This window comes from Myotis lucifugus, unplaced genomic scaffold, assembly GCF_000147115.1.
Source record: "Myotis lucifugus unplaced genomic scaffold, Myoluc2.0 scaffold_7, whole genome shotgun sequence".
Taxonomy (NCBI): Eukaryota; Metazoa; Chordata; class Mammalia; order Chiroptera; family Vespertilionidae; genus Myotis; species Myotis lucifugus.
Window position 1 is genome coordinate 7,924,374 of NW_005871055.1, and position 27,360 is coordinate 7,951,733.

The following is a 27,360-nucleotide window of genomic DNA, read 5'->3' on the forward strand; positions in this document are numbered from 1 at the left end:
AACTCATTAGTCAACAGAGCCAAATATCAATAGTACAACGATTGAAATTTCTTTTGAGAGCCAAATTTTTTAAACTTAAACTATATAGGTAGGTACATTGTTATTAACTTAATTAGGGTACTCCTAAGCTGGTCTTTGCTAAAAACGTCCTCAATCTGATTGAGGTACGTTTCAATTGCCACGAAGTTTCAATCGCACTGTACGTGCGCGCCCACACATGGTATTTTGTGGAAGAGCCACACTCAAGGGGCCAAAGAGCCGCATGTGGCTCGTGAGCCGCAGTTTGCCAACCACTGACATGGGCCATAATAAGGAATTTAGATTTTATTCTGAATAAGACAAGAAGCCATTGATGGGTTCTAAGCTGAAAAGTGATAAAGTCCCACTGGCTGAAGTGTAGAAAGTAAATGGGGTTGAGGGAAGGAATGGAAGCTGGAAACTAGTTGGTGGTATAGTGTAGCCATTCTGAAAAGATAGGATAAAGGAGGCATTGACTAAGGTGGTGGTAGTAGTAAAAACAGAAAAGTAGAGAAAGTTGACGGTATTTACTGATACAGTAGTCCCTCCCCCTTATTTGGGGGGGATATATTCCAAGACCCCCAGTGGATGCCTGAAACTGCAAATAGTACCAAATCCTATATGTACTTTTTTTCTATACATACATTCCTATGATAGAGTTTAACTTATAAATTAGGCACAATAAGCAATTAATAACGAATAAAATAGAACAATTATAACAATATACTGTAATAAAAATTAGGTAAATGTGCTGTGAGGCACATGTGCATTATCTCTCTCTCCCCCTCTCTTCTTCACTCCTCCTCACTCTGATAACCAAGAGGGCTGCTAAATGACTTAACGGGTGGGCAGTATGTATACATTGTGGATGCGTTAAACAAATGGTAATTCATGTCATAGACCAGCTGCAGTAGGACAGCGCAAGATTTCATCAGGCTACTCAGAACAGTCACAATTTAAAACTTATGAATTATTTCTGGAATTTTCCATTTAATGTTTTCAGACTGCAGTTGACCACAGGTCAGGGAAACTGGAAAGTCCATCAAGTATCATCAGATTTAGCTTGTTCTTGTGATGACTTTTGCTTAGTATCAAAATGTTAGATTTACACTGAATACTTCTAGGACTGAATACTCTTTATATATGCTTAGTCCCTATAAAAAACATAAATAAGCCTGATGGCTTATCACAGTGTGAAAACTGTATCATTTGATTGAGCCTTTATGTCTCTCACCACTTTGTTCATTAAGCCAATATCATTGTCTCAAACATTATTTTATGTTTTTATGTCTCATCACAGGTTATTGCTTACAACTCAGAAGGTAAAAGTAATCCAAGTGAAATAGTAGAATTCACTACATGCCCTGATAAACCAGGAGTACCCATAAAGCCTTCAGTTAAAGGAAAGATACATTCACACAGTTTTAAAATAACTTGGGGTAAGATTTTATGCATATTTGTACATCATTACTTCTATATTTGATTAAAATGATTTGAATAGTAAGATAATTTTTAAAATACGTAAATAAATAGGTTAGAGCAAGTTTAATAGGAAATGTAAGAGTCATGGTTTGAGGATCTTTTTTGTGAACAGCTATGTATGTACTCACACATACTAAGTTCAGATTTGATACACGAAGAATTTGGGGTCTACTGTAGAACTGTTGGCAGGGGCAGCACTGTGTAAAATGGAAGATTGCTGAACTTGTAGTTAATGTCACCTAGGTCATCCTGGCTCTCATGAGAAATGAAAATCACTTATTCATTTAAAACAAACATTTATTAAACACCTACTTATATACTACTTAATGCAAAAGCAATAGATTAATGAGTTGCTGATATTAATAAAAAAGCATTGTAGGTGATTTCTTTTTTCTTTTTAAGCAATACTAGATTTGATATTATGTTTATTAAGATTTTCTGTCATTTTAAATTGCATGTACTTTGCCTAATACTACTATTGTTTCTTTGGATAGACCCACCAAAAGACAATGGAGGGGCATCCATCAATAAATATATAGTGGAGATGGCAGAAGGTTCTAATGGTAAGAATAAAAGGCTAATATGCAAATCAACCGAACAGCGGGATGACCGGTTGCTATGATGCACACTGACCACCAAGGGGCAGATGCTCAATGCACGAGCTGCCCCCAGGTGGTCAGTGTGCTCCCACAGGGGGAGCGCCGCTCAGCCAGAAGCCAGGCTCACAGCTGGCGAGTGCAGCAGGGGTGGCGGGAGCCTCTCCCGCCTCCACAGCAGACATCCCCCCAAGAGCTCCCAGACTGAGAGAAGGCCCAGGCTGGGCTGAGGGGCCACCCCAACCCCCACCCCCCACCCCCACCCCCGCACAAATTTCGTGCACCAGGCCTCTAGCTTTATATGATCTTTTTTCTTTTCTCTTGGGTTTTTTTTCCTTTGTTTGTAGTAGTTAGGATTTTGCATGTTACGAACCACTTTAAGTTGTAATCTTTAGAAATAAATCAAATGTGAGACTGCTGTATACTTACATGATTTCATTTACATTTTCTTATTTTTTTGTTTGCATTGCTCAAGTCCAGTATACCTAAACTCTTCTGAAATTAGTTTATTCAGTTAGATTATACCCAGATGTACCAGAGAAAATTTATCTTCTAAAATTTAGTTAACTTACATAATACTAATTTTAATAAGAAATTTTATGCCTACTAAACTTTATTTTTGAATGACACATTTAACAGTCTTTATTTCTTGAAATGACCTATTGCCTGCAAAAAAATAAGGATGTCTTTTAATTAAGACTAAACTTCCTGTGGTATTGGTTCTTTCTTTGTGTGTTATAATGTTATTACTGGACCAGTAAACACATTTAAAATGCTTAATTAAAAGCAAATTATCAATCTCAGCCAAAGTCTGTACAGAGTTACTGAGATATTTCCCTTCAACAAAGCCATGCAAAATTTGTCTAGGAAGCTACACACATAAAGAAAATTAGATCATTTCCAGGAAACTCGAAACAAGCTTAAATTGTTTCTGACAAATTACATAAACACTTATTTAGTGAAGCTAGGAAACCTGCCGTGTCCATGATACCAAAACGTTAAACATTACCTTGGCGCTGATTGAACATAATTCTTCACCTTACAGGAAACAAATGGGATATGATATACAGTGGAGCTACTAGGGAACATCTTTGTGATCGACTGAGTCCAGGCTGTTTCTATCGTTTACGAGTTTACTGCATCAGTGATGGAGGACAGAGTGCGGTAATATTTATATAGAGATTTTTTTTCAAGTTTGATCAAATTAAATGAGATCACCAGATGACACTTCAATATTAAAATGTATTTATACATGTATAAAAGTAATTTCTGTCACCAGCTGGTTAATTTTATAGTGGCCAGAATATTCTAATAATAGTACTTAGTGCATATCTGTATTCAGTGAATATCTATTTTCAACTTTGGAAAAACAAATATATGAAAACATTGTAGAAAATTTTATAAAGATAAATTTTATGCCCTAGCCCAGTAGTTGGCAAACTCATTAGTCAACAGAGCCAAATATCAACAGTACAATGGTTGAAATTTCTTTTGAGAGCTAAATTTTTTAAACTTAAACTATATAGGTAGGTACATTGTTATTAACTTAATTAGGGTACTCCTAAGGCTTAGGAAGAGCCACACTCAAGGGGCCAAAGAGCCGCATGTGGCTCACAAGCCGCAGTTTGCCGACTACTGCCCTAGCCGATTGGGCTCAATGGATAGCACATCAGCCTACGAACTGAAGGGTCCCAGGTCCGATTCCGGTCAAGGGCACATGCTGGGGTTGCAGGCTCCATCCCCAGTAAGGGGCGTGCAGGAGGCAGCCAATCAGTGATTCTCTCTCATCATTGATGTTTCTCTTTCTCCCTCTTCCTTCCTCTCGGAAATCAATAAAAATATTTTTGAAAAAAAGATAAATTTTAGTATGTTGCTTAATAACCATACATAACAAATAGAAATAAAATAATTGTAAACTGATGTATTGCTCCATAAATTGCCAAGACAAACCATAAAATGTCATTTACTGTTTAATATTTATTAAGTAAATATTATGATATTTACTTATTTCCAAAAAGGTGGTAATTATTTTTATTATTAGAGACCCAATAGCCAAAATGAACTTAAATTTGTACCATTGACTATATATGAGACATATGTAATGTTCTGGAAAAGTACGGGGGTTTGGGGGGGTTTTTTTTGTTGGTTTAATTTATTTTAGAGAGGGAGGAAGAGAAAGAAAGGGAATCATCAATGTGAGAGAGATACATTGATTGGTTGCCTCCCATATGCGCCCCGACTGGGGATCAATCCTGCAACCTAGGTATGTGCCCTGACTAGGAATCAAACCTGAAACCTTCCCATGCATGGGACGACACTCAACCAACTGAGCCACACTGGCCAGTATTCAGAAGTATGTTTTTTAATGGGACTAATTTTTTTCTTTTTAATGAATTTAACCAAGAGTGGTTTCTTAGAGCATTCATAATTGTTATTATATTTCAAATGGAATTTAATGTAGTAAAAGTACTTTTAAAAAATGAATTGTTGAAAATGCAAGTATTCTGAAACTGCATGCAAGTCCTGCCCAACAGGCTTGGGATCCAGTTGCTTCATTTTCTCTAATAAGAAAATCTTCCTGGATTCTAAAAAAAAAACAACCTCCTACTCCCCTTCCCACCCCCACCCCCCAAAAAAGCTATTTTTCTAATATAACATTATAGCATTCTTATATAAGATACATTTCTGAATAAGGTGATGACCAAATATTTTATTTATCTTTGGAAAGAAAGTTAAGTGTAAATCTTAACACAGTGCAGATAAGGCATATATGGCACTGGGTTTCTGTCAATGTTTTTAAGAAAATGTCTTTTAAAATAAAAGACTTTTTTTAAAAAATGGCATAGAAGCTAAAAGTAATACCAAACACCTGGAAAGATGATAGATACTTGGAAAAACTTATCTAATTTTTTAAATTATTTTTAGGTGGAAAGGAAGAAGAAAATCACTTTTTTAAATTAATAAGTAAATTAAACAGGTGAAAAATACAGTATGCAGTAAAGTGGCCAAAATAGTCTAAATCTCCTGAAAACATGGTAAATTGCATTCACAGAATGTTAAAACATCCTTCCTTAGAAGAGATTTGTGGATCCATTTGGACAGGGTCAAAATAATGTCCATTAGGTTGTGTTGGATGTAAGGGTTTTTTGGTTTTTATTTATGTTTTTTTTTTTTCGAGTTTTCTTTTTCTCTTTTTTGTTTTGTTTTTTATTTATGAAAAAGAAAAGAAAAGGAAGAGCTTTTCTTTTTATTTATTTTGGTAAGTTATTTTGTACATAGTATTCAGTGTCTTTATTTGTGTATATAAAATTTTAGTTTTAATGACTTACTCTTGATTTTATAACGTTTGATTTTATTCAGAACTTTATTTTCAGTCAATAGTCAAGTATAATTTCAAATTTGGTACAATCTTTGTGTTTATGTTATTTTTCTTTAACAAAAGCAATCTCACTATTTAGTTTGGGGCATTTTGTTTTGTTTTTGCTTTTGTTTTGGCAGGTATCTGAAACTTTACTTGTGCAGACTCCAGCTGTGCCTCCTGGCCCATGCCTCCCTCCCAGATTACAGGGTAGACCCAAAGCAAAAGAAATACAATTACGATGGGGTAATTTCCATTTTGGTAACAAATTATAATTAAGTTAATACTAAATATATTCCTCTTGTTAAGTTGCACAAATCTTTCCATCTTTAGGACCCCCTCTGGTTGATGGCGGATCTCCCATTTCCTGCTACAGTGTGGAAATGTCTTCTGTAGAAAAAGATGAACCCAAAGAAGTTTACCAAGGTTCTGAAATAGAATGTACAGTGAGCAACCTTCTCCCTGGAAAGACTTACAGCTTCAGACTACACGCAGCTAACAAAATGGGGGTAGGAAGACTGTGATGAGTGAATTATAATCACAGTGTGTTTCATGTAACATATGTAATTGCACCTCTTATTTGTGACTCCATATTTCACAATTTATAGCTGTAAATCTATACTGATAAATAAGATATGGTGAAATCATATTATTGTTACAGAACCTCAGTATTTTCAAATCCCACTTACAATTTGTGAAATTTTAGACTTGAACTGAGCTAAAATTTGCCTTTCAGGTAGTACTTATAGGGTTTACTTACTAGTAAATTTAGGAGAAGAAACAAGATCATAAGATGAAGTATTTGTTTTTTGGGCTGGTTATATGCAGCATTTACTTTCCATTGACAACTAATTGTGATTCTTGTTTTGCCTAAGGAAAAAAAAACTTTACATTTTAAGCACTTCTGGTTTTGTGTGGATTTTTTTAAATATTATCTAAATATCTGTACAACTCCATAATTGAACAAAAGATAGGTGATATCTCATTTTACAACTAAGGCAGCTGGGGCTCAGATCTTGCCCACAGTTACACAAACTAAGAAGTGGTAAAGATAAGCCTTAGACTTAGGTTTGTCAGACTCCACTCAATTGTGTCAACCTCTCTGCATTAAAGCAGGTTCTCAAAGATCAAAGCAGTAATTTCTTACCTCAATTGAGTAACACTGTTTCTTTGAACTATTCTGTAATTAAAATTTCACAAGATTAAACTGAGCTTCTTCCCTCCCTATTATTTAAGGTTTTAGTGAACTGTGCTATATTTTATGTTCTCCAAATATCTATAACCTTATTTTTAAATTTCTTACATCAACTTTATATACTTTGTTGGCAGTTCATACATAAGTCATCATCTTGAAAGCCCCACAAGGCTGCAGTACTTTGGGATCACACCTTTAATACTAGTATCCTTAATCTGTATTTCTAGGTTTGTAATAATTTGTCTAAATCATCTTAAGTAAATACTTGCTTTCTGTATTTTTCAAAGAATATACCTGTCAGACCCATGTTAAATTATTGTAAATTTTAAGATAGAATTTATGCCTTACCATCTCTTATGCTTTTAATTGATATCTGTTTCTTCACTCCTCACAATTTTTTCTGACTGATCCCACATTCCTAATTCCCTAATGCTATGCCTTTCTAACAAAAAAACAGTTCATGAAGGAATAAGGGACAGGAGAAGAAAATATAGTAAATGAAACTTAAAAATACCCCACATATTCACTTCTATGATCTTTAAATCTTTTTACTTTCTGTGAATGCTTTTAGACTTATATTATGACCAATTAGTCTTGAAGGAGAGTGATTATGCACTTATTTGTGAGTTTTTATAGAGAGCTATGCACTCGATAGGTGAAAAATGGAAATGGTGGTTACATTTGTTTTTCTAGTTTGGACCATTTTCAGAAAAATGTGATATTACTACAGCCCCTGGACCACCAGATCAATGCAAGCCCCCTCAAGTGACATGCAGATCTGCAAATTGTGCACAAGTGAATTGGGAGGTATTGTCATTTCCACTGACTTATATTTACTTTCTTAGTCAATTAGGATAGTTTATATAAAATAATAAAGATACTGTTTATATCCTCATAAGTTATACAAAGAGTAAGTCTCCTTAAATTCACATGGTAAAAAGTGAGGGTTTTTTCTCTTAGAAGCATTTAAGTAAGGTATATTTGCATTGCAGATATTTAGATTCTTATTCATGATGTGCTTTGTGTTTTATCTAAGGTTTTGTCTCAGTAATGAAATATTTAGCCACTGACTAGCTTAATGTTCAGAACAAACATTCCTGGGAATTAGTATAATACTATTTCTCATTATCTCCAGTGATTTATTGTGTATAATAATGACAATTACATTTTCAGTTTCCTTTGAAATTTAACAAAGAAAATATCCTTGTATGATCTACCATTTTATATTACTTCATAGAATTATTTAGAAGTATATTTACCTTAGAGTACTCTTTAAAGTGATTCAATCATATTTCCAATTGAAAACAAAGTTATATTTTTTTTGACTAATCTTAAATTCAGGTGGCCTTAATAAATAAAAATGTAATATTGGGTAGTCTTAATTCTGCTTAAACATTTTAAAGAAATTCAAAAGCAATCCAGTTTTTTATATGTTTGGGTAAAGAACATTTTTTCCCAAAAGCTGTTTAATCAATGTTGAAACTTAAGACCTTTACCCTTTTCTTAATTTAAAGGTCCCTTTGAGTAATGGAACTGAAGTCACTGAATATCGATTGGAGTGGGGAGGAGTTGAAGGAAGTATGCAGATATGTTACTGTGGGCCCAGTCTCAGTTATGAATTAAAAGGACTTTCACCAGCAACTACCTATTATTGCAGAGTCCAGGTAAAGGCAATAAGGGCCTCGTCACTTACTCTCTTTACGGTTTTGTGAGCATTTTCATGGCCAAGTCTTAGTTAACTATGGGCTCTGTTCATTTGTAGGCTCTGAGTATTGTGGGGGCAGGTCCTTTCAGTGAAGTAGTAGCCTGTGTGACTCCACCATCAGTTCCTGCTATTGTGACTTGTCTTCAAGAAATAAGTGATGAAGATATAGAAAATCCCGATTATTCACCTTCTACATGCCTTGCAATAAACTGGGAAAAGCCTTGTGACCATGGTTCAGAAATCCTTGCCTACAGCATAGACTTTGGAGATAAACAGCCCTTGACAGTAGGAAAGGTTACAAGCTATATTCTAGACAATTTGCAACCAGATACAACATACAGGTATACTATAAAAACTATGCTAATTTTTGCCTAGACCAGAGAGACACTTTAAATAGAATAATCATAAACTAAACTTATTTTTCTTTTTTATATGGCACTTAGAATACGAATTCAAGCCTTGAATAGCCTTGGAGCTGGTCCTTTCAGCCACATGATAAAGTTAAAAACTAAGCCCCTCCCTCCTGATCCACCTCGTCTGGAATGTGTTGCCTTCAGCCACCAGAACCTTAAGCTGAAATGGGGAGAAGGAACCCCAAAAATACTGTCAACAGATTCTATTCAGTACCACCTTCAGATGGAGGATAAGAACGGAAGGTTGGTGTTTTAAATTACTTCTTTATGTAGTTTCTTGGGTCTTGAATATATTTTTATAAATAATAGAAGTAAATAAAATAAATTTTCAAAGAGAATTTGCATAAGAATTTTGAAGTGTGCTGTTTTTGAAGCATTAGAGGAAACAATGACGATTTTCTGTTTTTCACTTGTGAGTGGAATGTCAAGAGAGAAAAACTTTAGTGGTCTATTCTATGGCTCACTTCTCTAACCCAGTGATTTTCACCTTTTTCGTCTCATGGCACATATAAACTAATTCCTAAAATTCTGTGGCACATTAAAAAAAAATGTTATCTTTTTTGACAGTCTGACAAAAAAATAGGCATAATTTTGATTCATTCACACTGGATGCCTATTGTGTTGGCTGTTGTTTTTTTTTACTTGACAACCTAAGGGAAAAGAGATGAGTGACCTGACTAAATAGTCAGGTATTGCACATTTTAAAAATTCTTACGGGATACTAGTTGAAAATCACTGTTCTAACCCTTTTACTCCCTTCATGCTTGTAAAAGAAACTTAATCTTTGCTAGGGCTTGAATGCTTATTTCCAGCAAGAGGCAATTTTTATAGTAAATGATTGATTGGCTTAGAGTGTTAGCCCATGCACCAGATAGTCACAGTTTGATTCCAATCAAGGGCACATTTAACGCAATTTGCAGGTTTTAATCCCCAGCGCCAGTCGAAGCGTGTGGGGAGGCAACCAATCTGTGTGTGTCTCACATTGATATTTCTCTCTTTCTCTCTCTTTCCCTCCCTTCTTACTCTCTGTAAAAATCAGTGGAAGAAATATCCTTGAGTGAGGATTAACAATATATATAGAGAGAAAGAGAGAACTGTATGAGCATTCATTATTCATTCTCCAACTTCCAAAAAGCTAAACAACAGTCAGTCAAAAATATTGAGGAACATTCAACTTATAAGTAACATATGTTATTAAACTTCCCATCAAACAGTTTGAGAAGATAATTCATAGGAAATTATATATTCTCTTATACTGCTATATAAATCGCTAGAAAACATCACCAAATCAACTAAAATTATGCCTGGGAATTGAGAGTTACCTTTTTTTATGTGATACATTGTATGCCTATGACTCTAATTAGAAATAATTTATAATGAAAATTGTGGTGTTCTGAGTACCTTTAAAAATGTGTACATCAAAACAATCAGAATCCTGAAAAGAAACAGTTACCATGGTTGGATAGGAAATTTAGCAATACTTTTTCAGAAAACTATGCCAAATTCAAAAACTTACCTGTTCTGTAATTGTCATCATCTGATGAAAAAGCACATTATTTATCTGGAGTGACAAACCAATTCTGGCATTAAATTCTAGGAGTAAGTTATTATTCCTAAATTATGTCCCAATCAGTACTTTATAAACATAATGTAGTCAAGGATTATTTTTAATGAATCTTTTCCATTTTAGGTTTGTATCCTTATACAGAGGTCCATGTCATACATACAAAGTACAAAGACTTAATGAGTCGACATCCTATAAATTCTGTATTCAAGCTTGTAATGAAGCAGGGGAAGGTCCTCTCTCCCAAGAATATATTTTCACTACTACAAAATCTGTTCCAGCTGCCTTGAAAGGTAAGTTATACATCTTCAAGTTATTTTCTTTTATAACAAATGATTTTTAAATGCATTTTCATCAAGTGCTTTATGTACTGTTATTAAAATTTATCATCCAGTATATGTCCAACATTTAAATTAATCTAATATAAAAATACTAAATTGAGCCCTGGACAGTGTGGTTCAGTAAGTGTGTCTGTCTCTCTTTCTGTCTCTGTCTCTCCCTCTCCCTCTCCTTACCTCTCTCTCTAAAAATCAAAGAAAACATTTTTTTAAAAAAATACTAAATTGAAAAGATAGGCTGGTTTTCTAATAAGGCCATTAGCTGTTTCTGCTCTTACTACTTAAAGGGGGAAAAATCACAAATTCTGGTTGCTTTGAGTCATTGTTATTTCGTTCATTTCTATTTTAGGGAGAGACCCAGGTTGTTTGTTAAGCAAAACATAAATTCTTAGTTGATTTGAATCTTTAAATCGAATTTACACACACACACACACACACATTTGTCCATACATGTATCTTTAAAATCAATTTCAGAGGGGTCCTTATTTTAAAGCGACTGCAGCAAGATTATACTTTGTGCATTTAGCCGAAAACACTGAATTTCCTCACACTCTGAGGACAAATCACAAAGACTTCTAATACAGTGTCCTCAATCATGTACTTGAATATACCATTTGTTAGGCAAATCCATAATTAACAGAACTGTTCTTGAATAGTGTTTCTAATAATGTTCACAGAGTTCCACTGAGTCATTTTTCTGTTCTCTTGACCAGTTTAGTGTCTGTTAGCCTTAATAAGATTGCTGATTTTGACCCCTTTGTACCCCACTATTGAGTGAAACCGTCATATGTGGTTGAAGAACTAGGGGTAGTTTTCAGCTCATCCTCTTAGATTAAATTACAAATTTCATGTTCTAGTTGTGCTCTTAAAAGTACCATAGTTGTTTTTTTTTAATGCCATATACCCCTCTATTGGCTTTTTAACGCAATAAAATAGTGCTTAACTTGACAGATCTTTTAGTCAGTCTAGCCATTGTAGCATCTGTAGATTGTATGACCTGAAGATAGTAAGAGTGAACTATTGACCATTTCTCTACAAATTTCAAAAATCCACTGATGTTTATTTCAAGTTAATAATTAAGTTTTACAGTTTTATTGATTTTGATTAACGTGTCTGTGTAATGTTCCAAGTAAAAATTAAGTAGAGCAGATTTTTTTATTTATATTTTTTGCTCTCTACAGCCCCCAAAATAGAGAAAGTAAATGATCACATTTGTGAAATTACATGGGAGTGTTTACAGCCAATGAAAGGTGATCCAATTATTTATAGTCTTCAAGTTATGGTGGGAAAGGATTCCGAATTCAAACAGGTATGTGCCAAAATATAATTCTGTGGATATATACTTTTACCTTTCTCATGTTTATGAATTTTCCAATGTAAGATTTGACTGTCTTTATCTTTCTAATTCAAAAACATTTGTTCAACTGATAGATACAGAGAATAAATAGATTGTCACCAGATAATAGTTTGGAGGTAAAAAAAAAAAAAAGGTAAGATTAGGAAGTACAAATTGACAGCTATACAAATAGGCTCAGGATGAAAAGTACACCATAGGGAATATAGTCAATAATATTGTAATGACTATGTATGGTGTCAGGTACTAGACTTATTGGGATGATCACAAGTTATATGAATGTCTAAATCGGTACACCTGAAACTAATATAAGATTGTATGTCATGTGTAATTGAAAAAAAAAAACATTTTATTCAGTACTTACAATGTTCCAAACATTAGTAACTAGTGTCTCAGGATCCAAAATCTTTTGGATGTGAGCTATACTTAAACAGAATGTTCATTCATTTGACAAGTATTTATTGAACTTTGTACCAGGGACCCAGGATACAACACTGAATAAAAAGTCCTTGCCTCCATGGAACTTACATACTAGTAGAAAAAGAGATACTAAAAGCAACAAAACACATTACTGTATCATATGTTGGATAGTGGTAATTGCAGTGGAGAAAAAATAAAACTGGGTAAAAGGTATAAGGAGTACTGGGGGGGACAGGCAGCTAGTGTTATTTTATACAGGGAGTCAAGTGACATTTGAATAGAGACCCAAAGGAAGTAAATATTGGGAGAAGAGTGTTCCAAGGAGAGGAAACAATAGGTACAAAGGCCCGAGGCAAGAGTTTGATTGTTAAATTTAATGAAAAACAAAGAGGCCAGTATGGCTAGGGCAGTGTGAGCAAGGGGAAGAATGGTAGATAAAGTCAGGGGGTGGGGAGTTTTATGAGTGGTGTCGATGTCATGTAGGGCATATAGGCCATACTATGACTTTTACTCCATGTAAAATGAGAAGCCAATAGAGGATTTAGACCAGAGTTGTCACATGATCAGACACAAGGTCATTTTGGCTAGAGTGGGACAAGTACAGGAGCAGAGAGACCATTATGGAGGCTTTTACAATAATAGTAATAGTCATAATACACACAGTTATTGTGGAAGCCTAGAGGAATTATCAGCTTCCCAGCCAAAAAAATTCAAAGATAAAGAACTTGTTATGCAACTTAAAAGCCTAATTTAATTTCTATATTTATTTCATCTGATTTTCCATTTTTTGCTGTCAACCTTCTTGATTTTGAGGGCTTTTAAGCTGTGTTGTTTTGCCCTAATCGGTTTGGCTCAGTGGATAGAGCATCAGTCCTTGGACTCAAGGGTCCCGGGTTTGATTCCAGGCAAGGGCATGTACCTTGGTTGCGGTCACATCCCCAGTGGGGAGTGTGCAGGAGGCAGCTGATCGATGTTTCTCTCTCATTGATGTTTCTAACTCTCTATCCCTCTCCCTTCCTCTCTGTAAAAAATCAATAAAATATATTTAAAAATAAATAAACTGTGTTGTTTTGGTTTTAGTATCTCATCTTGGGGTTTTTTTCCCCACTAGAAAACCAATCATTCATTTTTATTTCAGTCTTCCGTTATGACTATTAATAATAAAATATTTTCCAATAAAAAAATTTTTTTTTCGCCCTAACCGGTTTGGCTCAGCAGATAGAGCATCGGCCTGCGGACTCAAGGGTCCCAGGTTCGATTCCGGTCAGGGGCATGTGCCTTGGTTGCGGACACATACCCAGTAGGTAGTGTGCAGGAGGCAGCTGATCAATGTTTCTCTCTCATCGATGTTTCTAACTCTCTATCCCTTTCCCTTCCTCTCTGTGAAAATCAATAAAATATATTAAAAAAAAAAATATATATATATATATATTCTCTCATTTTGTTAAGTGTAGAAGTGGAATTTCTTAACTGAAATTACAAAAGACCCGAAAGAGTCATATTAAATTTGGCATGTGATTGTTTTTCTTCAGTAAGCCATCTGCAAATTGACATGATAATTAGATTTAAATATAATTTACAGATAAACAGGTTTCCTTCCAAAGAGGAAGCAAAATTAATATTAAAGAAAATGTAATTGTATTACCTGTTTAAAGGAAATAGGGACCCCACATTTGAGTAATAAATGAATTTTAATGAACATATCGCTACATAAAGAGCAATGCTAATTCTAATTTAACTTAAAAGCTAAACCCTATCATCACTTTCACTTATTTTAGATTATAAGCACTGTAAAACTTAAAATACTAATTTCCTTAGAAACTTCATTTTATGTATGCTCATCTAAGTCTCTCAAAAGTCTTTTTTTAAGAATTCAATATCATTCATAGAATTTGATACTTTAAAATTTATTTGATATTCAACACATGTATTTAATATTACATTTGAAGAATTATGGGGGGCTGTATTATTAACTTACTGTTCCGATTTTTAAAAACTTGTTTAGAATTAAATTTAAGAAGCAAGCAGAAATTTTATAAACATGCCATTTTATTTAGCCAAACAAATAAAAGATAATGAAGATAAAAGTCTACCTTATAAAAAGGAATGCTTTATTCTAGATAGACTTTAGAATATTTTCCAAAAGGGGTGTCATTTAAGTGAGTCTTTTGGGGAACTGGTGAGCTTAGGAGGAACTATGAACTCTCGAGTGTGACTCAAAAATGGAGTATGTAGAAGAAGAGAGGGCCAGGTCTAGGTGGGTCTTTATTCTATAGCAGTAGGACTGTTGATGTTTTTAAGAAGGGGGGATATTATAAACTAGAGGCCCAGTGCACGAAATTTGTGCATGGGGGGAGGGTCCCTCAGCCCAGCCTGTTTCCTCTCCAATCTGGAACCCCTAGGGGGATGTCCGACTGCTGGGACTCCTAGGATGATGTCCCTCACAATCCGGGACTGCTGGCTACTAACCGCTCACCTGCCTACCTGCCTGATCGCCCCCTAACCGCTCCCCTGCCAGCCTGATCAACACCTAACTGCTTCCCTGCTGGCCCGATCGCCCCTAACTGCCCTCCCCTGCAGGCCTGGTCCCCCCAACTGCCCTCCCCTGCAGGCCTGGTCGCCCCTAACTGCCCCTCTGCCAGTCTGGTCGCCCCTAACTCCCCTCCCCTGTAGGCCTGGTCCCCCCCCCCCCAACTGCCCTCCCCTGCCGGCCTGATCACCCACAACTGCCCTCCCTGCCGGCCTGATCACCCACAACTGCCCTCCCCTGCCAGCCTTCTTGTGGTGGCCATCTTTGACCACACGGGGGTGGCCATCTTGTGCGAGGGCATGATGGTCAATTTGCATTTTACGTCTGTATTATATAGGATTGGTGGTTACGTTTCTAGACTAGCCTCTAAAACCCTGTTTAACCTATAAATGGTGCTAGGTTTGAGGATTTGGAAGCAAATTAATGGGACAACAACAATTTATTTCTTTGCATTCTTCCCTTTCTTTATCCCTCTTTGATCAGTCAGTGGCTCTCACCAACCCTTGCTGCCTTCTTGCGGCTCTGTGCCCTGCATGCTGAATAGCACCTCACCTAGACTTGCCCCCTTTCTCTAAAATTATAATCTCCTTCTGACTCCTTCCTCCCTCTCTCACACATACAACTCTCATATATACAGAATAGCTGACCTTACTGGCATTAAAGAAAGACTATTTTCTTGGGAAAATTCATACCAAAAGTCAGATGTCTCCTGGCTTAAGAACTGGTTGATCCAGAAACTCAATGAAGTCATCAGAGTTTCTCTCACAGTGCTCCCCTTAGCCATAGGGAACTTACTCTTCCTTATTCACATTGGGCAGGGGACACTTAGAGTTACAAAGCCATCCCTGGACCAGTGACTATGTCAGGGTTCAAGCCAACCAGGGCCCACATCTGGAGTTAAGAGGCAGGCCAGCTCCTCCTAGTACGTAGCCTGGGTAAGGGAGAGTTTGACACCCATCCAAAATCAGGATACTATTGGCAGTCAGAGAATGGGTACTGGAACAGAGGCCTATTGGATTCTGTACAACTTCTTCCTCTCTGAACTTAAATTCTCAAAAAAGTGTTCCTCAAATGCCCTGCAGACCTAATGAACGTGAATATCTGGGAATGGGATCCACAATATTTATTCTTTTTGTTTGTTTCTTTCAAGTGGTGCTTGTGCACAATAAATTTAAGAACTGCTCTAAAAACTCCAGGTTTACTCTGGCTGGTGTAGCTCAGTTGATTGGGTATTGTTTTGTGCACAGAAAGGTTGCTGGTTTGATTCCCGGTCAGGGCACATGCCTGGGTTGTGGGCTTAGTCCCTGGTAGAGAGCTTGCAGGATGCAACCCATCGATATTTCGATCTCTCACTTCAGTGTCTTTCTCTCCCTCCCCATTCCTCCCTCTCTAAATATCAATAAAAATATTTTTAAATAAATGAAATAAAAGCTCCAACTTCACTTACAAATCCCTCAGCAATAATAAAGAGGAGTAATGGTAGAGACAAGAGCTATGTGGTTATTTGTCTATCACTTTTTTGTGAGGGTTTTTACTGTTCTCTTCATGCACTGACACTACAAAATAATTATTTGCCATAGCATATACATAGGACCACATGTGACCATATGTGCCAAGTTATATGACAGCATATACCTTATGTGTCATTATGAATAATTATTTTTAAAACTTAATCAAATGCATCATATATAATAAAGCGGTAATATGCAAATTAACCCTCACGCCCTCACAAGATGGCTGCCTACAGCCAGGCCGGCAGAGGGGGACAGTTGGGGTTGACCAGGCCTGCAGGGGGAGGCAATAAGAGGCGACCAGGCCAGCTGGGCGGGTGGGGGGGTGGTTAGAGATGACCAGGCCGGCGGGGGGGGGGGGAGCAGTTGGGGGCGATTAGGCTGGCAGGGGAGGCAGTTGGGAGCGACTGGGCTGGCAGGGCAGGCAGTAAGGGGTGACCAGGTTGGCGGGGGGAGAGAGGCAACCTGGCCGGCAGGGAGGGCAGTTAGGGGCGATCAGGCCAGCGGGGGCGGGGGGGAGTGACAGTTAGGGGTGACCAGGCAGGCAGGCAGGTGAGCAATTAGGATTGTGAGAGGGATGTCCAGGATTGTGAGGGATGTCCAACTGCTGGTTTAGGGGATCGGGCCTAAACCAACAGTCGGACATCCCCTGAGGTGTCCCAGATTGGAGAGGGTGCAGGCTGGGCTGAGGGTACCTACCCTCCCCCATGCACGAATTTCGTGCACCAAGCCTCTAGTATTAAATATTAAGGGAAGGTTTAAATAAGTTCACTCAGTCTAAAAGTAATATATTGCTGAAATCATTGTCTTATAGTTACTGCTATAAATAATGTATACTGTGCATATTCTTCAATGTAAAATCAGATATGGATATGTAATGTACACAGAAAGTAAAACTAATTAGCCATAACCGGTTTGGCTCAGTGGATAGAGCGTCGGCCTGTGGACTGAAAGATCCCAGGTTCAATTCCAGTCAAGGGCATGTACCTTGGTTGCGGGCACATCTCCAGTAGGGGTTGTGCAGGAGGCAGCTGATCGGTGTTTCTAACTCTCTATCTCTCTCCCTCCCTCTCTGTAAAAAATCAATAAAATATATTTTTTTAAAAATAAAACTAATTAAACGGAATTTGTTCCTCTGGAATGACAGCTTCAAAAGTGGTTATCTTTGATAGTAAACATGTACACGTATCCTTAAAAGATAGGACTATTTTGAAATTTTCGTATTAAAGTATTTGGTAAATCAATCTAGCCAACCAAATAAGTTTTTAGAATGTGGGTATAAAAACCCACAAAGAGATATAAACAGGCAAGATACTGATTTCAATTTTTATTGGCTCTAGTTCTACAACTGTTATTTTCTCCATGCTATGATATATTCAGAAAGCTAAAATAAAGACAAATACCAATTTGTGGGGGTCTAAATTTTCTTCAAAGGTTTTCCTATAAAATTATGTTGCAGTTGGCATACTATCTCAAAGTTCTTGGTCAACTAAACATGCACAAACTTCACAAGCTTTGGTTTCGTCTGTAATTCTCTTTTTTTTGAATATATATATTTTTATTGATTTCAGAGAGGAAGGAAGAGGGAGAGAGAGATAGAAACATCAATGATGAGAGAATCATTTATCGGCTGCCTCCTGTATGCCCCACACTGGGGATCTAGCCCGCAACCTGGGCATGTGCCCCGATCGGGAATTGAACCATGACCTCCTGGTTCATGGGTCGATGCTCAACCAGTGAGCCACGCTGGCCAGGCTTGTCTGTATTCCTTAATTAAAATGAGAAGTGAAAATTATTCTTTACCTTCCATTGTCTTCCATTGTAAATCTGCACTAATTGATATTTGCCACACTGTCCTTATAAAAGGGTAGTTGATTGATAGCAAAGATGGGGCTATTTTGTTTTTGTTTCGTTTTAAATTTATGTAATACAATCTTCGAGCAATAGCTGTGGGCCAAAAAAATTATAAATTAGAGTTCTTACTTGCCCTTTACTATTTATTAAGGCCACAACAATTTTATCTTGTCAGTATGAAAAGGGTGGGAGAGCAAAAATGGCATTATTCATTTTAATCTTATTTTTCATTCTGAGACCCTACCCCAGCTCATCTCGAGCTTAATGCTTATTTTGAATAGCTTCACTTAAGTATAAAAATCCCTTTAAATTAGTTTTAAGCAAGTTCATCTGTTTTCTTCAGTCCTGTATCTACAGTTGTCTATAAGATGTCTCCCTATATACATATCCTCCTAACATCTAAAACACAAAATTGAAAATCTCATCATCTATCTTCCCTCCCGATCTCTCCTCCCCAACTTCTTTCTTACTTCATCAGCGTCATAAACACTAACTTCACTTTGGTGCCTAAGCTTTAAACTCTTGGAAGAATTAGGGCTTACGGGCTATTAACTCTTAAGTAATAGTCATTTCTAAAAATGATCCATAAAAACTATGCTAAGGCCTCATAACCTTATGCTTAAGCCCTGTCCTGCCCACCCCCCTCAATCTCCCCCTCAGCCTTATGATCAGGATTCCTTAAAACACCTTTTAAATATCATACACCTAAAGTAGCCCCTGTGGATTCAAACCTAAGTTTTCAACTAGTGTATTAACATATTCCTCCTCTTTGTCATATCTCTTACCTATCACCTTCATGCCACTTGTTGAGTTTTTTCTCCTAACCATATTAATATGTTTATTTGGAAATAAATGGAAAGCAAAGAAAATTTTAAAGACAAAAATAAATATTGTACCCATTAGATAAATACATACTGTTTTTTACTCTTACAAAACTGTCCTCATTGTATATGTGCTGTTTCTACACTGCAGCCTAATGCAACCTTCTGAATTACTTAAGTTAATCCTTTACCATTGCCTAATTATGAACCTATTCTACATTCCCACTCAGAACATTCATCTGCATCCTCAAAACTAATGCTAATCACCATTTTCTTTAAGACTCATCTTAAGGCTTACCTCTTTATTAAATAAAGGTTATATATACACACACTCAGCATCCACTGATAATACATTTTGAAGTACAAATAGTCAATGGTTCATTAATTTTGTTGCCTTTTATTAAGTACCTATTATATTCTGGATTCTAGAGACACAAAAATGAGCACAGTTCTTACCTCATTCCCCTTGGAGCAAACTAGTATGTAAAAAACTTAGATTTACAACACAGATATAATTGAGGCAGCTAAGATTGCTTGAAAGAATGGTAGCCCAGGTTTTGGTTAATCTGACTTACAGCCCACCAGCTAGCTGGGGGTACTCACTTGGAAGGTCACTGTGAGCCTTGGTTTTCCCACGTACAGAATCATGGAAGGGACTCATTAAAGGGAAATGATAGCTTCATATATTGAGCACTCACTATATGCTGGGCACTGTGCTAAGTGCTTTAACAAGTAGTAACTTATTTCAATATCATAATTACCATGCAAGATAACTACTATTATGCTTGTTACATAAGGTAGTTGGGGTCTAAGACCACATGGACTGTAAAGTGATAGAGCACAGCTTGGACCCAGGGGTGACCAATTCTAATACATATTCTCTTAATCCCTAGCACACACTCTTGAAAATCCATGGAATTTCTTTATTATTATTTCCCTTCTAAGGCAGAGGACTTTGGGTTTTAAGATCCAATTCTGTGATTCTAAGTGATTCTTCTCTTTAAAGTCTATTAAATGATTTGTCATAGACACCTATAGAAAGCTCCTTATTAATTGTTTCATTTTGAAATTGTGCAAAACCAGTTATACAAAGATGAGATTAGATACTTCCTCCTCTCATGGAATGATTTCACAAAAGTTTGACTTTTTACATTTGAGGAAACCAGGGACATGTCCGTGGGCTGATTTTGCCTGTTCTCCAGCTACTTTAGGAGTACATCTTTACTTCTTAACTGGTCTACAAGTTCTATGAGGGTAGAGCTTACATTGTAACTTTTCAGATTTATCCATACGTATTTTTTAAATATCATTTGAAAGATAATAGCAGCGTCCATGTTTAAAAATAATTCTGAAACTAGCCAATTTTAACAGATTTTTCTTCCCACACGTAATTCTTTTTCTAATACCTTACGCACAGATTTACAAGGGTCCCGACACTTCACTCCGGTATTCAAGCCTTCAGCTGAACTGTGAATATCGTTTCCGCGTGTGTGCCATTCGCCAGTGCCAAGACCCTGTGGGGCATCAGGACCTAGTAGGTCCCTACAGCACAACAGTGTTCTTCATCTCTCAGAGGACTGAACCAGCAGCCAGCACCAACAGAGACACTGTGGAAAGCACCAGGACCCGGCGAGCACTTAGTGATGAGCAGTGTGCAGCCGTTATCCTTGTGCTGTTTGCTTTCTTTTCCATTTTAATTGCCTTTATAATTCAATACTTTGTAATCAAGTGAAAATACAACTTTATTTTTAATACTGTATTACATTTTATTTTGTCATGTACTAAAATTATTTCTGTATTGCTTTTCCAAAACAGTGGCATTTAGCACTGGCATTGAAACTATAGTACATCATTTTTTGCCATTTTCAGTGCTTATATTGTTAGGTAGAGGCTTGCACCTCATTAGAATGCAAGCCACAGAAATAGCAATTTTTGGTTTTTTTGTTTGGTTTGGGTATTTTTTCCCCTTGTCTTTTTTTCTTCTGTCCTTCCTTTCTTTCTTTTTCTTTTATTTCTTTTCTTTTTCACATGCCTTCTTGTCAAACAAATCTTCTAAAAGGCAAGAATACATAATGGATATTTTGACCAGTCAGCATGAGTGTAACACTGACAACCTGATCTGTTTGTTTTAAAGATTATTACCTAGTGAATGATTCAGAATGATTAAAATTTACACTAAAACATGCTATATAAAAATGTTAAAGTCTGATGCTGTGAAAGCAATCTAGTGCTATATTTCTACCTCCTCATTTGTCTTAATTATTTGGTAAGTGGGATTATGATGAATAACTGGAGGAGCTTAGCAAACAAAAACTGGGTGAAAGAATATGCATGAAAAAAAGAACCACTTGTTTGATGAATGTGGAGTTCTTTATTACACTATATTTTCATGAACTCACAGATAAATCACTTAAAGAAAGCACAGTTTACTTGGCCTAAATTAATTTAATGTTTACTCAAAAGGCACCTCTTCAGGTGTTGAGAATATGGAAAAGAACAGAGGGCTTTTAGATAGTTACTTTCTTTTAAGTAATTATAGTCAACTCTGAATTTCAAACCTATTTAATTTGGTTTTGTGAACCTTTGAACTATTTGTATATGTATAAAGACATACATGTACATATGTGGCATATAAATAAACTATACATACCAAGTGTGAAAATAACACACACACACACTCACATTCATCTAACTGATATTGGCTCATTTTTAAGAACTCCTCTACGTTTTGCTGCTTCTTCCATAACTACTGCCATCACCATCAGAATTCATAATCAAATTTAACCTTTTTGTTTGGAACACCAAATTTAAAGACAAAATTAATTTGCACCAGTAAACTTCAAGCTGCTTTCTTTCTTAAACTAATGTTTAATGTCATGTCTGTTTGGATACTTCCAAATTGTTGATTGCATGTGTTTAATGTTGCATTAGAGCACTTTGCAATTGAATAATTCATTAATGTTTTGTGAGCTTGCATTTGTGAGTTATTGGATGATCAGATTGTATTTTGACAAGAATCACATTGTACATCTTGCATAGATGTCAATGACTGCCAGTAATAATACAGTTTGTAATGAAACTTTCTAAAATTCTTGTTTTATCACATCTGTTATCTGTAAAACACTTGTAACTAGTCTTTTTAATTTATTATTTGAATTTTAGGATAGTGAATCACTAATTTTTAGTTGCTGAAGTTAGCATTTTAGTGATTACTAAGCACTTGTGTCAGTCTTTGATAAAGGACGTATGTTTTGTACTTTTGAAGATCTCTGAAGAATTTCTCTTATATTAGAATGGGCATGTGTTGTAATTGTTTTATGTCAAATGATCCATGCCGTAGAAAAAAACATTAACCTTTGTTCAAAAAAGAAATGGATAAACTTGGCCTTTCCAAGTGGTAAGAATGATCTGTCAATATAATATATTGTATGTTTACATTTTATTTAAATTTAATCTCTTATGTATAGGCTGAAAACTCCCAAAAAACAAGTGATTGTGATTGTTTTCTAGAAACTTCTTAAAAGTGCCACATTTGGCAGTACAAATGAGTTTGAGTGTAATAGCCCAGAGATTTCTATAATAGTTGAATGTCTAAAATGGTAAAATGTACCACTGTGACAGTTACAGTGGCTTATGTTTTTCATAGTAATGGAAATGAACTCCTATTTTTGATAGTAAATGTCATTTAATAGTGTATTTGCCATTTGAACCTCACTGCAAAATTAGTGCAGAAGAGAAAACAATTTTTAATGTAATCTTGATTTTACCTCATATACTGTACATTCCAAAAACTCTAAACTTTTTAAAGATTATAGATACACTACCAAACATATCACTTTAAAATTGTATAAGGTTGAACTTCATACAAGTGAAAAAATATTATCTCATAAAAATACATAAACTATGTAGCAAAAATATCTTTAAAATCCACGCAAAATAAAAGTGGTATCATTCTTTTTTGAGATATGTTTATTGTATTCATGTACATTCATTATTTACTGCCTCTTTTTTATTGTTAATCCTCACCTGATGATATTTTTTCCATTGATTTTTAGAGAAAGTAATGGGGGAGGGATGGCGGGTGGAGAAGAGAAAGAGGAAGAAACATCTATGTGAGAAAGACACATCGATTGATTGCCTCAACTTACCTGGACCAGGGCTGGGGATCAAACCTGAAACCCAGGTACTTGCTCTTGACCAGGAATCGAACCCATGACTTCAGTGCTAACCATTGAGTAATGCCAGCCAGGGCTGCTGCCTCTTTTAGAAAATGTTAAGACTCCACTCTTGCAATGGGTTTACAACAATTTTCCTACCAGTATTCAAATCTTCAACAGATTTAAGGACCTATATTCAAGGAGGTAAATACCAGTAGATTAAAGAATAAAATTAGAAGTTTTATCTTAGTGACTTAATTCTGTGCAGTTCATTAGGTACCTTGCTTCTAAGTAGCTCTCTAATTGCCACAAATGCAGGTATCACAATAAAATTTAAAATGTTAAGCTGGTGAAGAGATACTTTGTGGAGGATCAATCCACAGAAACAACTAAGTATGAGTCCAGCCTTGAAAAGAATGTGATCCTGATTTACAGTGTTGCACATCATCCTTTTGCCCCTAGATTAGAACTAGGAAATATACCCAGGTTTGAGCATTCCCAGGGTTGGTTTCCAACATTAATACCTTCTCACTATTGTAAGTTCTCTGCAGGAGGATCCCATGTATATGGTGGCTCAGTCAGGCAAACAGACTACAAAGGAATGGTTTCCCAACACCTAACATCTTGCATCCTATAACCTAACCACCTACCATCAACATAGATGATGATAATACATTATTTTAAAAAAGCTCTTTAAATACTCTTCATTTTCTTCCTGATATTCTTAAAGGGCAGAAAAGACTCCAAAAAAACAAAAGTTGACAACAAATATTTTAATAGTTGTCATTAAATTCTCACTTCAGAGTGTTGCCTTCAAATGTTTACATGTTACAAAGAGCTATTTTTCATCTTATATAATAAATAGGATGATATTTGCTATGAGAAATTTGCCAAAAGAGTTTTGAAAATAGATTTTGAACCCATTCAAATCATAATGGCTAGCATCTATTCATCACTCAGTGTGTGCTAGGCATTGTGTTCAGTGCCTGACCATCCTATATAATAAAGAGCTAATATGCAAATGGTTGTCATGCCCTCATGCCGTAACAGCTCAGACACAACACTGGGGAAAGAGGAATGGGGACCAGCCAGGCTGTGGCCCAGGAGAGGGACAAGCCGCCCACCCTGCAGTCCCGGGTGCCAGCAGCTGCAGCCCAGGCAAAGCCGCCCACCCACTGTCCCCTGCAGCTGTGGCCAGCCCGGACAAAGCTGGTCTGGGTCCTGGGTGCCTGCGACTGGCCAGAGGAGGGAATCCTAGGTCCCAGGTGCAGGGCGAGACAGAGGTGGTTAGGGGCAATCAGGCCAGTAGGGAAGCAGGGACAATCAGGCAGGCAGACAGGTGAGTGGTTAGGAGCCAGTGTTCCCGGATTGTGAGAGGCAGTCGGACATCCCCCAAGGGGTCCCGGATTGGAGAGGGTGCAGGCTGGGCTGAAGGACTCCCCACCCCCACCCTGTGCATGAATTTTGTGCACCGGGCCTCTAGTATTTACATAATCTTCCTAATTGCTCTATTAAGAATAAACACACACACAGAAGTCAAGCGCTCTGCCAACGTCATATGGCTAAAAAATAATGGAGTTGAGGTTTGAATCCAGGTGCCCCCACACTCGACCACTATCCTCTATGTGTCTCCTAGAAGTCCTGTATTCTAAGAAGAAAATGGAAATACAGTGGGGCCTTGACTTACAAGTGTCCCGACTAACGAGTTTTTCGAGATACGAGCCGTCTCTCGGCTGATATTTTGCTTTGAGTTGCGAGCTAAAATTCGGGTTATGAGCCAGCTTCAGATACCCCACCGCTAGTTGGCGCAGCGAATGTCACAGTGAACGCCACAACATCAGCCCAGCATCACGTGTCTCACTCGTTCACTTTTTGATTTGACATACGAGTAATTTGAGTTATGAGCTCCGTCACAGAACGAATTAAACTCGTAAGTCAAGGCCCCACTGTAATGGACTTTAATAATGCATTTATGATAGCATTTATCGAGCAGTTTATGTAAGCCAGATATGATGCTAAACACTTGCCCATATCCATAACAACCCACAACCCTCTAAGGCAGCGGTTCTCAACCTGTGGGTCGCCAACCTGTGAGTCGCGACCCCTTTGGGGGTCGACCGACCCTTTCACAGGGGTCGCCTAATACCACCGGAAAACACATATATAATTACATATTGTTTTTGTGATTAATCACTATGCTTTAATTATGTTCAATTTGTAATAATGAAAATACATCCTGCATATCAGATATTTACATTACGATTCATAACAGTAGCAAAGTTATAGTTATGAAGTAGCAACGAAAATAATTTTATGGTTGGGGGTCACCACAACATGAGGAACTGTATTAAAGGGTCTCGGCATTAGGAAGGTTGAGAACCACTGTATTAGAGAAAGTGAGCTAGCAAGATGGGTGGTATGACTGAAATGGAAATGATGGAGATTCCCAGATCCTTGCAATAATACAGTATAAGGGATGTCCATAGGAGCCACTGCCCTCGATGGGGAGACAACAAGATCAGATAGAAAGGAGAAACCAAGGCATGGCCAGACTCATGTGTGGCTGTAAATTTTATCAGGAGGAATGCTTGAGAGAGTGGCAGGCAGCAAAATCCTCAGGGGTGAGGGTGAGTGATGAGGGAGGGCTGGAAAATCTGAGGAAGTTGGTTTCAAGACTAAGTTTTAGGATGACTGGAACAGCAGTGATGAGGAAGGTAAATATACTAGTGGTGTTCATGCAGAGATAAATAACTCCCAGCAAAGTTGCAGAGCAATCTGTGGTGCTTCGGGTGAGGACTGCAGAGCTAGAATGACTGTGGGGGCACAGCAAGGCAGTTTGGTGGCACATCATAGGGCCTGCAGGCTTTGGAATCAGGCTGGTCAGAGTTTAAATCCCAACCCTGCATCTTGCTACCTGTGTGATCTCAAGAGAATCCCACTTTGCTCATGAGTGAAATGAGCTCCTAAGGACACGATTAAATGGAAACCACAGGGCCAAACACATCCTGAGTACTCAGTAAGTGTTAGCTATTGACATTAAGACCACGTGAATTAGCACTACTGTGAACATAAGGGTGTATATATCCTTTCTGATTGGTGTTTCAGGATTCTTAGGATATATTCCTAGAAGTGGGACCACTGGGCCAAATGGCAGTTCCATTTTTAATTTTTTGAGGAAACTCCACACTGTTTTCCATAGTGGCTGCATTTCCACCAGCAGTGTACTAGCCCCTTTCTCCCACATCCTGGACAGCACTTGTCATTTGTTAATGGTAGCCATTCTGGCAGGTGTGAGGTGATACCTGATTGTCATTTTAATTTGCATCTCTCTGATGATTAGTGACTTTGAGCATTTTTTCGTAGGTCTCTTGGCCATCTGTATGTCTTCTATGGAGAAGTGTCTATTTAGGTCCTTTGCCAATTTTTAAAAATATATTTATGTTGATTTCAGACAGGAAGCGAAAGGGAGAAGTAGAAACATCAATGATGAGAGAGGATCATTGATTGACTGCCTCCTGCACGCCCCACACTGGGAATCGAGCCCCCAAACTGGGCATCTGCCCTGACTGGGAATCCAATGTGACCTCCTGGTTCATAGGTCAATGTTTAACCACTGAGCAACTCAGGCCGGGCCCTTTGCCCATTTTTTAATTGGGTGTTTTTCTTCCCTTTGTCAAGTTGTATGAGTTCTTTATATACTTTGGAAATTAACCCCTTATCAGATGTATCATTGGCAAATATGCCCATCAGTAGATGAATGGATAAAAAAGCTATGGTACATTTACACCATGGAATACTATGCAGCTGTAAAAAAGAAGGATCAATTACCCTTTGAGAAAGCTTGGAGGAACCTGGAGAGTATTATGCTAAGTGAAATAAGCCAGTCAGAGAAAAAAAAGTATCACATGATCTTACTTATATGTGGAATCTAATGAACAAAATAAACTGACAAACAAAATAGATCCAGAGACATGAAAGCATGCAACAGACTGACGAATCTCAGAGGGAAGGTGGGGGGTGGGGGATGGGAAGAGATTAACCGAA

At 37.1% G+C, this 27,360-nt stretch overlaps 2 protein-coding genes across 5 annotated transcripts in view; both read left to right on the forward strand.

Annotated features, from left to right (window-relative positions):
• FNDC3A (fibronectin type III domain containing 3A) overlaps positions 1-23,123 on the forward strand; it is a 205,661-nt gene extending 182,538 nt beyond the window's left edge. For 3 of the 4 annotated variants that reach the window (XM_006083535.3, XM_006083536.3, XM_006083538.3), the window contains 12 exons: positions 1,319-1,457; positions 1,995-2,063; positions 3,142-3,260; positions 5,595-5,700; positions 5,788-5,963; positions 7,343-7,456; positions 8,164-8,313; positions 8,412-8,695; positions 8,798-9,010; positions 10,458-10,624; positions 11,851-11,978; positions 20,577-23,123. In XM_006083535.3, coding sequence (XP_006083597.1) covers positions 1,319-1,457; positions 1,995-2,063; positions 3,142-3,260; positions 5,595-5,700; positions 5,788-5,963; positions 7,343-7,456; positions 8,164-8,313; positions 8,412-8,695; positions 8,798-9,010; positions 10,458-10,624; positions 11,851-11,978; positions 20,577-20,891 — 1,980 coding nt within the window. In that variant the 3' untranslated portion in view covers positions 20,892-23,123. The remainder of the gene's footprint in view (positions 1-1,318; positions 1,458-1,994; positions 2,064-3,141; positions 3,261-5,594; positions 5,701-5,787; positions 5,964-7,342; positions 7,457-8,163; positions 8,314-8,411; positions 8,696-8,797; positions 9,011-10,457; positions 10,625-11,850; positions 11,979-20,576) is intronic. The other variant, XM_006083537.3, reaches the window with a different exon arrangement.
• A 2,602-nt stretch (positions 23,124-25,725) lies between these two features.
• Positions 25,726-27,360, forward strand: part of MLNR (motilin receptor) — a 7,199-nt gene continuing 5,564 nt past the window's right edge. Inside the window, exon 1 of the mRNA XM_014450071.2 lies at positions 25,726-25,732. Within this exon, the coding sequence (XP_014305557.2) occupies positions 25,726-25,732 (7 nt within the window). The remainder of the gene's footprint in view (positions 25,733-27,360) is intronic.